The sequence below is a fragment of the Erithacus rubecula genome (assembly GCF_903797595.1).
Source record: "Erithacus rubecula genome assembly, chromosome: Z".
Taxonomy (NCBI): domain Eukaryota; kingdom Metazoa; phylum Chordata; class Aves; order Passeriformes; family Muscicapidae; genus Erithacus; species Erithacus rubecula.
In genome coordinates this window covers 11,036,658-11,050,730 of record NC_136661.1, presented here as the reverse complement: position 1 = coordinate 11,050,730, position 14,073 = coordinate 11,036,658, and the positions used below count along the sequence as shown (strand labels likewise).

General features: G+C 36.5%; 1 protein-coding gene across 1 annotated transcript in view; it reads right to left on the bottom strand.

Annotated features, from left to right (window-relative positions):
- The window catches only part of JMY (junction mediating and regulatory protein, p53 cofactor), a 63,110-nt gene that overhangs the window by 23,694 nt on the left and 25,343 nt on the right, over window positions 1-14,073 (bottom strand). Inside the window, exons 3-5 of the mRNA XM_079330188.1 lie at window positions 7,807-7,957; window positions 5,665-5,834; window positions 262-427 (exon numbers count right to left, since the gene is read on the bottom strand). Of these exons, the coding sequence (XP_079186314.1) occupies window positions 262-427; window positions 5,665-5,834; window positions 7,807-7,957 (487 nt within the window). The remainder of the gene's footprint in view (window positions 1-261; window positions 428-5,664; window positions 5,835-7,806; window positions 7,958-14,073) is intronic.

The window sequence follows — 14,073 nt, the reverse complement described above, 5'->3', positions numbered from 1 at the left end:
TTCTGATCTTAATTCCTCAAAACTTATATATAAACTTGCATATCTCATCTACAAACCTCCAAATACAAACAATGAGAACCATACCAGATCTTCTGTATGTATATGCCTTATAAACAGGTGTAAATTTTAATGTAACAGTACTTTGGAAGCTCTTCACATGGCAAAGAATCTGTTTTCATTTCATTCCTACAGGCTTCCCTGGACTCTTAGAAAGAAAATTATCTTTCACAGATTACATATTAATTGAAATAAATAAAGCACCTGACATCAATCTTCTGATGCTTTCAAGCTGTGCTGTCAGGAGCAGCTCTTCACATTTCAAGATCTCGAACTGCACTTCATACAGCTGAAGCTGTAGATCATAGTAATCAGCTTCTAAGTGGTCCAAATGGGCTAAGGCTTCTGTACCACCTTTCAGACTCTGCATCTAAATAAAAAGAGAAAACAACAAACAAACACACACCCTACAACTCCAAGATAATGATGAGAACAAAACACAGATTTTATGATTACAGCTAGATACTGTTTGGTACAGTAAATTTAATATGTTAAAATTGAACACCTTAAGTCCCTAAGATGCATTCTCATCAGACACACACTTTAAGATGCCTTTAATATCTGACATTTTTTTCTACATTTTCTCCATTTCTACATTTTCTACCACTTGATTCTCTGAAGGTGCATAATGAAATTAGAATTCTCCTATCTTCAATCCCAGAAGTCCAAAAGTAGGAATCCTGAAAGCTACAGTTAGAACTTGTAAAAGCAGAGCTGAGGAAAAATGTGAATGGATGTGGAAACAGGGATAAATACATTTATACCTGATCATCTTGTAATGGCAATTTAGTTGTTCCATCCTTTACAGGAGAATAAATACACAGATCAAAGTACTTACATGTATTTCAATACTCATTTGTATTATATATTTGAAAAGAAAAGTAACCCACAACCAAAGTGAATTGCAAACATCCTCTTTCATTCAAACAAGATTTATCTGCTCAACACAATCAGCAATTCAGATCATATTTAAGAAATACCAGCATTTAATGGAATCTTATGTACTGAGTTTGGAGAGAATCCATGCACCTCTACAACCTGCACACAGAAGAGTTAGGGCCACAGCCAAATTCTTTACTGCTCAAATTATGTATATCTGATAGTTTCTCTCAGCTACTGGATGAAAGTAATGGTAAACTTTAAAGGAGATTTGTGATCTGTCTACATCATTATTCACAAGAAACTTCCAGTTTCATATTACAGACAGAAAGTCATTAAAAAGGGATGCATACCAAGCAAAAATACAGGACCTATTTAGCTACACATTTAAAAATATTTGTTAGCACGGCCTCTATATCAGCATGTTATCTTCAAGTCGTAAAACTGAATCTGTAACAGCCTGTATCTGTAAATAGCCACAAACTCAAGGGCTTCTCGAGTTTTATTTATCATACATATTTAAATATGACTACACTGAACTAGAAAGGTATCTATACTGAATTAAACCAATGATCCATTTTACTCAATACCCTGTTTTGGGAAAATGTTAACTGCAAAAGTCCAGGAAAATGAAACATAACAGGCAGTGTAGTGATATGTTCCCAAAATTATTCACCAGCCTATAGCACAACCTATACCACACTGCTGCCTCTTATACAAAACAGATGACTACACTTAATTCATAAATTTGTCCTATCCGTTTTTTTCTTTTTTTTTTGCAAACATGCATGCTTTTAGCACCTGCATCATTATCTACGGACAGGGATTTCACAACTCAGCTAAACACAAATAGTTCCATGAGCTATACTTACTTCCATATACAACTGCTAGAGAGAAGATTTGTGATTTAATTTTTGTTAACTTCTATTTTAAGTTTCTTCTGCTGTATTTCATAGCTCTGCACACGTCTTTTGTATATCAACTGTTAATCTGAAAACTTCAGTTAGTCTTTAAGTGAACACCAGAAACCTTACAATCATTAATGTATCATGCATACACTAGAGTCCAGTGCTACACAAAAATGGCTTGTTATGCCATTTTATTACTTTGCATCCACATTAAGTTACTAATTTGACAAGAAAAGCAAATGACATAATGATCACATAATTGAAGTGAACTACAGGCTGCTTTTCAAGACAAAAGAACTGATTCTCTTGAACTCCCCTATTTTTCCACATAAGAGGGATAATTTTTATTGTTCAGGAAGGATATTAGTATTTTTCATGGGATTTGGCATTTTTTCAAGGATTTCCTCACTGTAAAAATGCAGAAAAATTTGGTGGGTTTGGGAGTGAGAGAAGTGGGTATGGGAAAAGTTTGTCTGCTTTTTAAACTAAGGTAGTGTGAAATATGACTAGACCCAAGAACTTCCCTTTTCCCGTGAACTGTGAAATTGACTCAAAGCTTCACAATTTTTTTTCATAAAACACAGATGATCCCAAATTTAAATCCACAGTCTATATAAAAACTGAATAAAGACATAAAGACACATAGAAACCATCTTCAAAAGTATCAGCTCACCAAGTTATAGCAGCTGAATACTTTATTCAGTTGCACTGGTGTCTGCCTGATAAAGGACCTGACAACAGTATCTTAGCCCTACAAACAGCATCCATTATAGATTAGTTACCTGCCCTGTTTTAGGGGTACACCAACACACTACTCAGCTTTCAGATGCAAAAGAAATGGGAAAATACTACTGCTGTATGGTTCATTGGCAGATAGCTTAGCTACATAATAGCTCCTCATGAAGGAGTAAAATGAAGACCTTGAATTTCAACAATTTATGTTAAAACTTCATGTAAGATACTAATAATGCATAGCAATTCAAAACAGTATCATCACTTCTGGGCATATTTCTGTATATTCTGTTAAAAAAATTATCTTCTTAATTGCAAACAATTATTATGTACAATTCTGAACCACTAATTTGCTGTATCCTTGGTAGCTCTCAAGCTGATCAACACAAAGAACCCCCCAAAAAATCTATATGAGAACAGTATGGGAAACATCCTGCAGTTGTGCTGGTTTTGGCTGGACTAGAGCTAATTTTCTTCACCGTGTCTGGTATGAGGCTGTATTTTGGATTTGTGCTGAACTCAGGGTTGATAATGCAGAGATGTTTATTGCTGAGCAGGGCTTGCACAGAGCCAAGCCTTTTCTGCTTTGGTACAGCCATTCTAGCAGGGCAGATGGAAGTGCATGGGAGGCTGGGAAGATACACAACCAGGACAGGTGACCCCAGCTGACCAAAGAGATATTCCAGACCATGTGACACCATGCCCAGTATATTACATGAGGAAAGAGGAAGGGTGGGATGTTTGCCTTTCCAAATCCCAGTTACATATGATGGGTCCTGAATTCTCGGAGATGTCTGCCCTTGGGAATCCATGAATTAATTCCTTCCTTTGCTCAAGTGTGTGGCTTTTGCTCTCCTTCTTAAACTGCCTTTATCTCAACCTATGAATTTTCTAGCTCTTAACCCTTCTGATCCCACTTGTGCGGGTGCAAGTGAGTAGCCACATGGGTCTGGGTTGCTAGCTGGGGTTAAAACACCACAGCAATGGAACAAAGAACTTAAACTGCAGAGATTCAAGTTCAAGCTCCTGTAAAGCCACAACTTTCTGCATTAATGAAAGCAAGTAATTTAATCTCTTCAGTCTTTTTTGTTGCATTCATACAAGCTGGAGAGTTGACCAAATCACAGAGCAATTTGTGTTGGAAAGGACTTGAAATCTCACTAAGTTCCAAGCTCCCCACCACAGGCAGGGATACCTTTCACTAGACAAGGTTGGTCCAGTGGAGGTCCATCCAACCTGTTCTTGGAACATGTCTCAGGATGTTGATCCACAACTTTTCTGGGCAATCTGGTCCACCGTTGATCCGTCAAAGTAATGAATTTCTTACTAATAAGTAATTTAAACTCATTCACTTTAAAATGGCAGTTTAAAGCCATTTCCCCTTCTCCTACCACAATACATCCTAGCAAAAACTTTGTTTTCCAAGACTAAATGTTCAAAAATCTATAGACAATCTGCTGAATACAAACACTGTCCTTGAAAACAGGCATGTCATGTCTTTGTTCTGAATTGTCATTTCTTCTCAGCTAAAATCCAAATATATTTATTTCTTAAGCATTTTAGTCTCTTTAAACAAATATCCTGTTTTATCTTTTAGAATATTTTAGCTAAATGTTTTGCCAGGAGGTATTTCAGTTCTACAAATATTTTCTTTATAAGACTGCCACCATTCTTCCCCAAGATGGGATTCCCAGCCACATTTCTCATATTCAACTATGTACACTTAAGCCTTTTACATTCTCAGAACACACGATCTGTATCAGAGCAGAAGCTGGTTGGTGCTCATATCTCCGTATCACTCTATTTAGACCTGAGCTCTCTCTACCTTGTAATATACCATCCCAAAGCACCATGCCAATCAGATGTTCCTTATTTCTCGGCCCTCAAAAACCCCCAGCTCAGAGCTCAGCATTTTCATCCCAATGTACACAACAGTGAATCATTCATTTTATTGTGCAGCCCCCAATACTTTAGCGTATCAGACCAAACACTCACTCGTTTACCAGACTGAAATGCTATTCAACAAAAATTTAGAGGTCTTTACAGGGAGAAAAATAAGACATGCCATGAAAAGAAGATGCATGGTTATTCTAAGTGAAAATATTCAATATACTTCTAATTAGTACCACTGGATGTCTCATCAGCTCTTGGCTAAGGATGACAACAGCCTGATAAACTCAGGTTCTCAGACAACTCCTGGATTTCCAAATCTAAAGAGCACTGAAACACAGAAAACCTATTTTTGAGCTCTGAGTCTTGCATGTACTCTCTCTTCCCTGCAGATCAAGCTGTCTTCTACAGATGCTCCTAAAATAGACACATAGTCTATCAGCCTTACAAACCTACCAGCTTTTGCAGTGCTAAAGTTACTGTAAACTTTCTGGATAACCTTTTCATAACAGCACCATCAGTTTAGTAAATTTTGCTGAAACGTTTAAAAAGTTCTCTTTAAAAAATCATCTAATTGCTATAATGTAATATCATTGCAATCATCTAATCATCTAATTGAATACACATTAACATTAGTATGTGCACACCAAACATCCATATGATAGCAAAGTTTAAAAGAGAATTCATAGCATTTTTACTTTTGAGGAGAAGTCGTGAAACTCAATAAATGTGGATTTCTTCCTGCTAAAGCATTTAAGCATAGTTTCATGCATGAACTCTTTCCTCAGGAAAACTGTAACTAGCCCCCTCTGGAAGAATGCCTTAGTAATTAAGGTAAGCAGAGAAAGAGTGCAACACAACCATCCAGCTACCCCTATATTTACTAACAGTCAGACATCTTCCATCTGGAAAGTAAAGACATATTCTGAAAAGGTGGTCATGCTTCTGAGACTCAAACTGCAGAAATTACATAGCAGCCACTTTCTGTCCTATCATCTCTCTTCATTTTACTCATCCCAGTGGATAGTTGTAAACATTAACAGCAAAAACTCTCTTTCTGGTTGACTAACCAGGAAAAGGTGAACAGAAAACATACGTAAGTAGCACAAAACTCACCATACCTACACTGCAACCTCAATTGCATTGTCTGGTTCTTTCTGTATGCTTTAATTTCCCACTTACTGGCATGGAAACTTACCTCCTCTTTCAGCGCATGTTTCTTCTGCTCCAAACAAATTTCTTTAGCACGCATCAACTGCAAAGTCTCCTTAGAAACCGAATACTGAAGCTTTTCCATACGTTCCACTGCTGCTGCCCATGCTGCCTTACCAAATTTCTTCTGGTCTGCTCGCATTCGATCATACACAGCTACACAAAGGAAAAAAAAGAGGCAGGCATCTTACTAGTCTACTCTTCAGACCACCACCACTCCTGCTGCAAAGAAAATGCACACGTTTGTATTAATAAAAATCTCATTAATACAAGCATTTGGCCTTGAACTGCATTCCAAATTTTCCATCTTTCTGTAAATACCAATTAACAGATTCTAAATCTCCAGCTGCTCATAACATTTACAGTGCAGTCATAAATTTAAATAAATCTGAAGAGAAAAAAATTACTATTTAAAACAAAGATTTCAGTTTCACTTCAAGTGCAATTCTGTAAGAACACGTGAAATTATAAAAAACATCTATCTTTTACCTCAAAATGCTGGAGTCTCTTGCCTGATTCAGATTTACTATTCTTGGGCCCCAGATAACATCTAGGTGGATACATAAAAGATTTTCACCACTGTTAATGTATAGATTATGTGATACTATACTTAGCTTTGCAAAGCAAAAGCCACAAAAGTAATGGAATCAGAGGGGTGGCATTCAGTCATCACATGCTATTACATGCTGTTCTTAGGTAATAAGAAACACCTTTATGTTCTCATGTGTTTTTCCCCTGCCATCTATTAATATCTGGGTATATAAGACTACCTTGTGATCACCAGGAGGCCAAGAAAAACCCCAAATACAAAAACCAGGTAAATAACCTGTATATAAAGCTTTGTGGCTGCAATCAGCCTTCAGGCATGTCACTCTTCCACTGGTTTTTCCCCAGATCCTGACTGCTGTACATAAAAAATCACGTCAACAAAAAAAACCCAAAAAAACCACCAAAAAAAACCCAAAAAACCCAACCAACCAACCAACCAAACAGAAACCAAAACAAAAAAAAACAAAAGCCAAAAAACAACAACAAAAAGACCAACAAAAAAGCAAAGGAAACAAAAAAAAAAAACCCAAAACCAAACCAAACAAAACAAAAAACCAAAAAAACAACAAGTGAATATCTATATATACACATTATCAACTAGTAGTGTATCTTACTGGCTGCCTTTGTCATACTAGAAAGGAGAAGCTGATTAGTATATTTAGAATATGCTTTAATTAAATTTTTTCCAACATGCTTTAACCTATTAAGTCAGTCAGTCAGAATAAGGTTAAATTTCACATTATCTTTAACTTGGGTTGTCACTGAACAGAGTAAATTTGCAGTGCTTGCATCTCTTGAGTCAGATGTGACAGTCAGGTACAGAGATGACAAGAAACCTACCAGTCAAAAAAGGATTTCTCCTGTGGATCTTGCACAATCACTATCACCAAGGCAAAGAAAGAAACAGGGACCTGCAGTCAGGCAGGGGAGGACACCAGGACAAACTTTGTCAATGAACTAGAAAAAGGCTTGTTTGCCCTATTAAACTGATTATTTAAGTTAAAATGGTTTAAGGCTGAGAGCACACGGTGCACATACAAAGTAATTTCATCTCGCTTTACTGCACCACTTTTTACTAAAACTATCACATTCTTCAAACACATAAAAACCAAGGTTATATCCCTGAAGTCTTCTGAACAACTGAGGTGTTGCTTAATTTTTAGAGCTATGCAAAAAATTAGTGAAAGGCAAGGAACACTAGAAAAGGAAACAAACTGAAAGATAATTGACACTTACAATGGGGGTCTGCCATATCCTGCACAGAAAACAGAACCCACCAGGGACTCTATGCTTCCTAAATCCTTTGCAAATACAGAGTACTGCTAATACAACTACATTGAAAAAGTGGCTTTAAAACTTCTACCTAAAATTTCTATTCTGTTCACCTCTGATGATGCTCTGAAAAGGTTTACAGGATAAAGATTCAAAGAGACACAGAAGAAAAAACAATAGGAATGACAACTGCATTTTCCTCATGAAGGATTGATGAAAAAAATAACTCACAGTACAACGCAGAATATGGTAAATATTAAATAATTTAAATTTTTATGTGATTAATAGGATGACAGAAAACAACTACCTTTTTGTGTTTTAGCTGTTATTTCAAAATATTTAACTGTAAGATCTTGAATAGAAAGCACAGCCATGTGGGCTTTTTTCTGCCAATCAGCATCTTCTTTTTGCAGACTCTCAATTCTTCTGGGGCCTAGGTAGTCATTTTCTATTGAGATCTGAAAATAAATCAGCCCATAATTAAAAACACAATTCATTGCAGCTGTTCTGCCAACAACAAACAGTTTCAGGGCAAAGAAAGAAAATAAAACAAAAAGGAGATAAAACTACCACCATTTCTATTCAGCAGTAAAAAACTATTTGAAAGGTCTCCCACCTTTTGAAAAAGTACATCCACAGTTCATGATTATTATCCTTACTGGACAGATAAAACCCACATATATAAGTTGGATTTGTCAGCATCTTTTTATTATGTATATTACTACCTGCAGATTATATGCATGCTTCATGCTTCATCCAGGCTTTCTTCCAGCCTGGACTATTTCATTCACAAGTAAATAAATGCTCCTCAATCAGAATGAAGCTGGCAACCAGCAATGTTTGTGGTGGCAGTAAGTGATCATTAACATTTCAGAAGTTCTTCTTTGTTATAGGTGACTTAAAGTATATTTTCGTGGTGCCTGGGAGCTCAAACATCCACTCATTGCCAAGACCAAGACAATTCTATTCTGAGGTCACAGCTGTCAGAAGCCAGTAAGACTTGGAGTTTGTTTCACAATTAATAAAAAACATGGCTTTCTCTCCTAAACATGGGAATTTTTAACACACCCGTCACACTACAACAGACTACGTATCTTATATCTTAATAAAAAATTTAAGCATGCTCATGCAATACCTAAGTATTAATTATTAATATTTTTCACATTTATCAGTCAAGAAGATATGTTACTAGTATAGGCAAAACAAAATGAAACCAAAAGACCTCATAATCTTACATGTTCCTGAATACTTCAACCTGAAGTTCTAATGCCTCAAGTATTAATCCTGATTTCACAAAGCTATGATTTGGTCTAAAAGAGCCATTCCATTCTACAGTTCAATTGCAAATGAAAGGTTTTAAAGTGACTGTTCAGGACCTACTTCAGCATATCCACTTGTCCTGCCTCTTAGATGATTTTCACAAGTAAAATCAAATACATACCTTCTAAATACTTGTTAATTTCTTGAAAAATGCTTAGAGGACATTAATAAGGTACTTGAATCTACTTCTTATAAATTTCCAAAACTCTTAGAAAGGCAACAGATTAAGTATAATGTGGACAAGTGGCAGGTGAGTAACATTGTTACCAGATACATCATAACATGTCATTCTACGGATGTACCATGTTTCCTAAAGGCAAAGGCAATACTTGTGAGTGGACAGACAGGTTTCCAAATAAATACTGAAGTGGAGACAAATATATATATATGTATACACATCAGTGAATTACACACTGGTGAAATTAATGTTTTCCATTTACACAAAACTCAGAAACAGAAAATTCACTTGTGAAGCTGGATAAAAACCAGTACAGTTAAAAGTCGTCCTTTTCTGCTCCTTGATAGAGATGAGGTAACTTAACACTGAATAGACACAGGATCACTGAGTAATGTGAGTAACATTCTTATTAGGCATGAGTTCTAGGAGAGTAAGCCTCAAAGTAACATTTTTTCATAGTTTTGCCAAAACATTATTCACACACAAGCTAAAGAGTTTAATGATTGCAAAATATAATTGTATCTTTGTTCCCTAGGGCAAGTATTTACAAGAAACAAAAAAGGGAAGCATCTTTTAGCTATCCATAATTCCAAGTATGTCATCCATGTATCATCATTTGTACTAAAGGTACTCACATGGCAACACAGAGAAAACCCAAGAAGCCTTGGCTTTAACAACTGCAGGAACAAGAACACATCAACAACTTGCCTTCAGGCTGCAGGTACAGTGGCATGCTTAACAGAAGTGTGAAAGGAAAAAGGATAGAAATACTTCCCTAATACTGCTTGACCTGCCTTCATGCTTGCCCATCCCTACACATCTAGCCAGATAGTCAAACTCTTAGAACATGGTTCTTAAGCGTCTTGCAATACAATCAAAAAATCAAAGGTACAGCTCATATTCATATTTGGACTTTGCATTCTGCAGCTCGGATAAGGGACACACACATACAATGTTAACCTTCTGGCTCTGAAGACACAGATGGATGTGCTAGTTTTGGCTGGATTAATATTCTTCATATTAGCTGATCTGGGCTCTGTTTTGTGCTGTAAACAGTCTTAGTAATATAGGGATATTTTAGCTATTGCTAAGCAGTGCTGACACAGTCAAGGCCTTTTCTGCTTCTCACCTTGGAGAGACTGGGGGTTCACAAGAAGTTAGAAAAGGATACAGCCCTTTCCTACCACACCACTGAGCTAGATCAAGCCAGCAGCCATGCGGGGCTTAGTTGACAGTCACAGTTAAACTATGACAAGGAATGAGACTCTCATTGTTAAAAAGGCAGCATTCAATCTAAAGGTGAATCTAAGTGCCAGTGGGGAACTGACAGGTGAAATATCCCACATGCTCTCTTAATAAAGTTGAAGAGCTAGAAGCTAAGGATGAACCTTGAACTGAAGATTTTGTTCCCTTCACTTCTGAGGCTGCTGGATCATACGACCACAGCCACAACCTCTCCACAGCTATGCCAGCCTGAGAGACCTGAGATTCAATGCAACAAATTCCAAATGAAAAAGTTCAAGAACAAGCTTCCAGGCTGGAGTAACAATTCTCAGTCACAGAGACCTCTTCAGATACATGAAAGACAGGATCTAATTTTCGGAAAAGCAGACTTGTCAGAAGGAGACTGCAGAATAGTATTCAATGAATAGAATCTGCATTGCCTCCTTGAAGACACCTCCCACCTGTGTTTCAATTAGGTCAATGACTTTCTGAGTGACAGCAAACTTTAGGATCCCTTTTGTGCCTCAGATCTAGCTGGCTGCTGCTCCCTGTTTCTCACTCCCAGGCTTGTGATGTTCTGCCCAAGCTTGCTTTGCTGGGTTTGCCTGACACGCCCCGTGGCCTCTGAGAGCCACTCCATTGGCCTGAAGGTACTCCAACACTCCCTGTGAGAAAACCAACCTCCTCCCATCCAGCCACTTCACTCCAACAGATTCAATTTCACCAACAAAAAAGCAAAGAAGAAAAATAGGTATTAAAAAGAAACAATAAAAAAAAAAATACTGATTGCAACCTTTCCAAATGTAATTACAGTCATTCTTTATAATCAAAACCAAATAACTATGACAAACTAGAAGACAGAGGACATACATGAAGTCATTTTTGGCCATGGACCTGGCACACTTTGGGGAAACACATTAAAAAGATATAGCTATATTATGAGTACAAATACTGACAGCACCAACAATTTAGAAGAATTACCAGTTCTCAAGTGCAACCTTGAGAGAATTATTATCATCTACTAGTCATTAATTAAATTTATGCTTGCCATCCTTTCAGAGCAGGACAGACAATCTCCAGAGAAAAACAGAGAGGAACAACTGAGACACAGGGGTGAAATAGATATGGTCTCCCTTGCCAAATGGATGTCTGGACATTTTATCTTAGTCTAACAAAGTGCCACTAGAGCAAATCTATACAAATATATATGGAATCATAATATTCTGTTTAAATAATAAAATTATGGTACATTTATATACAAGATAGATGTTATTGATAGCATACAGTATTTCAGGAAATAGAAAGTAAGCCCCTGGGGGAAAATAGTTTAAATGAAGACCACAGCTGTAATAGGGGGAAAAGTTGGCAAGTAAAAATAAAGAATATGCCTTTGGATCTTGCAGCTTATGAAAAAGTAGGCTTCCTCCCCACCTACAAACACCTCCATGACAGAAGTGACCACTCCCTCATTTTGTCCTAGCTAAGAATTTAAAAAGGAAAAAGGAGTAGCCACAGACCATTAAATATCAACATGAACAGGCTTGTGAGTTTTGAAGACTTTGTTTTCTGTACTCTCTTCAATAATTAATCACCTTGATGTAAGACAACAATTCTCATTATGGAATTAAAATAAGCTCTTATGTGCTTCTGCATTCCATTATTGTTTGCAATATATGCATAACCTGTTTATGCTTTATTTTGCTCACCTTTATGATGCATCTTCAGTTTTTATAGCTCATAAAAGAGCAGATGTCATTTTAGAAACAAAACAAGTAATTTTTAAATTACTATTGTCCATGCTAAATATGACTAAAAGAAGACAAAGAATAACTAAAAAATGCTGTCATCTAATGACATTTCTTGTAAACTTGTGTATCTACTTTCCATTTAATAATATTTTTAGTTAAAAATTAAGAAACTGTAACATAGTTGAAGTTTCTTCCTAACCTAAAAGGCTTTCCAGTTACCTAATATTTCTTCAAAATGGCCTTTTGGCCTGGAATTGCTCATTTCGACTCAAAAGTTTTGGAGAAAGACTGGTCAAACAGAAAAACCCTCTCATCTCACAACTAGATCAGAAGCCAAATCTACAGTTTCTCTTCTACTCATCACTTTCTCAATAAAACACTCCAGCCATTCTTCCTGTAAAAATCCTATATTCTCCTTGAGAGGAATCCAAGCTTCACAGTAAAATTTGCTGGGATTTTTTTTTTTCCTGATGATGACACTTGCTTTTGCAAACTTTCATGTTTTACCAGTTTTACTTCAAATGATGCTTTGAAGCTAAGAAAATTATGACAGCTTTCACAAAATTGGTTGCCACAAAACAGAAGGGATAGAAACAGCAGAAGCCATTAACTTCAACACATCACACAAACACCTATTTTCATCAGCTATTGCTTCAGACTAATGGAACATAAAAGAACACATTTCAACACTGTATTGATATGTTTCTGAAGGAGAACAAATGAATACCTCTAAGAAAACAAACTGAAAGGAGGTTCCTAAACTAGCCCATAAGCAAAAGAGGATGGCTCAACAGAGGCAATGTGGTACTGGAAACATGCTTCTCTAGAACAGTTTGCAAGTTCTGCAGCGACTGAAGTAAGCTCATTGAGAGAAAAATAGGAGCGCCAGGCCTGAAACAATGATATACACATATATTACACATCTAGTAAGTGAATATTTTGAATACTTTCCTTGTTTTTTTTTTCTGGAAGATGGACAAGACTGACAGAAATAAGACTTGGCCCAGGCCATGTAATAACTTTGGCAGGCATATGTCAAATCTCTCCAGGTCCCTTTGTTATCCTTCTCCTAGATGGACTTGTAATAGGTAGAAAAGGAAAAAACTGTGAGATGTAACAGCAGGTCAGTTAATTATAAGAACAAAAAAAAAAGTAAGCTGAGTGAGAAGTGTAGACAACAGTGGCAAAACACAAAATAGAAATGGCTTTATATATAAAAGTATTATTCAGATCAAAGGCTCAGCTATCTGCCTTGTCCAAGAGGTCAAACAAGCAATTCCAACCACAGCTTGCTAGACATAGCAGCCAGAAAACATGCATTTCAGCTTCATCTAGTCAGAGACTTCTCAAAGTTAGTCTAACTTCTTTGTTGTTAGTTTAACTGTGCTCTCAGCTGTTACAAACTGTTACAAGCTGCTACAAACACAAACCCAGCACTACTTCCCCAAATGTGTTACAATCCTGTACATACAACCCTAAAATATGTTAAGTGAAAGCATTCAGCTTTAAAGAGGACTTTACAGTTTTACTAGTTTTATCCTAAGAAATATGGACATGAACTTCAATGGTAATACATAACAACCCATTTAGTTTGCATGGTCTGGATTCCTCAAAATACCTGGCACCTGGGATTAAAATACAAACTACAGAAGTTTTAATTAACTTAAAACATAGGAGAACAACATACACAATTCAGTCAAGACTGCACAGGTAACAAGATGTTAGGACACACAGAAAGACAACTGAATAATAATGCCATTCTACTGTGAACTGCAGTGGTGAATGTTTTCTCTGGAACCATATAGAAAGAAAACTGAAAAACTAAGCAGTTAGAAGATAAATCATTAGAAGATACAGGTTATGGCAAGCATAAGAGGAAAGACTCGGTTTATCTAACTGGTGTTTTTTTCTCCAGACACACAAGAATTTACATATAGAGTGTTAAAAATGCTAAGTTACAGTATTTTATATTGGCAATTGACAAAATTAAAGCTAAACAGTGTACGGTGCATTACACCTTCCTTATTTATTCATCTGTACAGCATAACATCTTTCTACACATTTCAACTTCCCTGACTGAAACCTAGAGCAAAAAGAGAGCTCA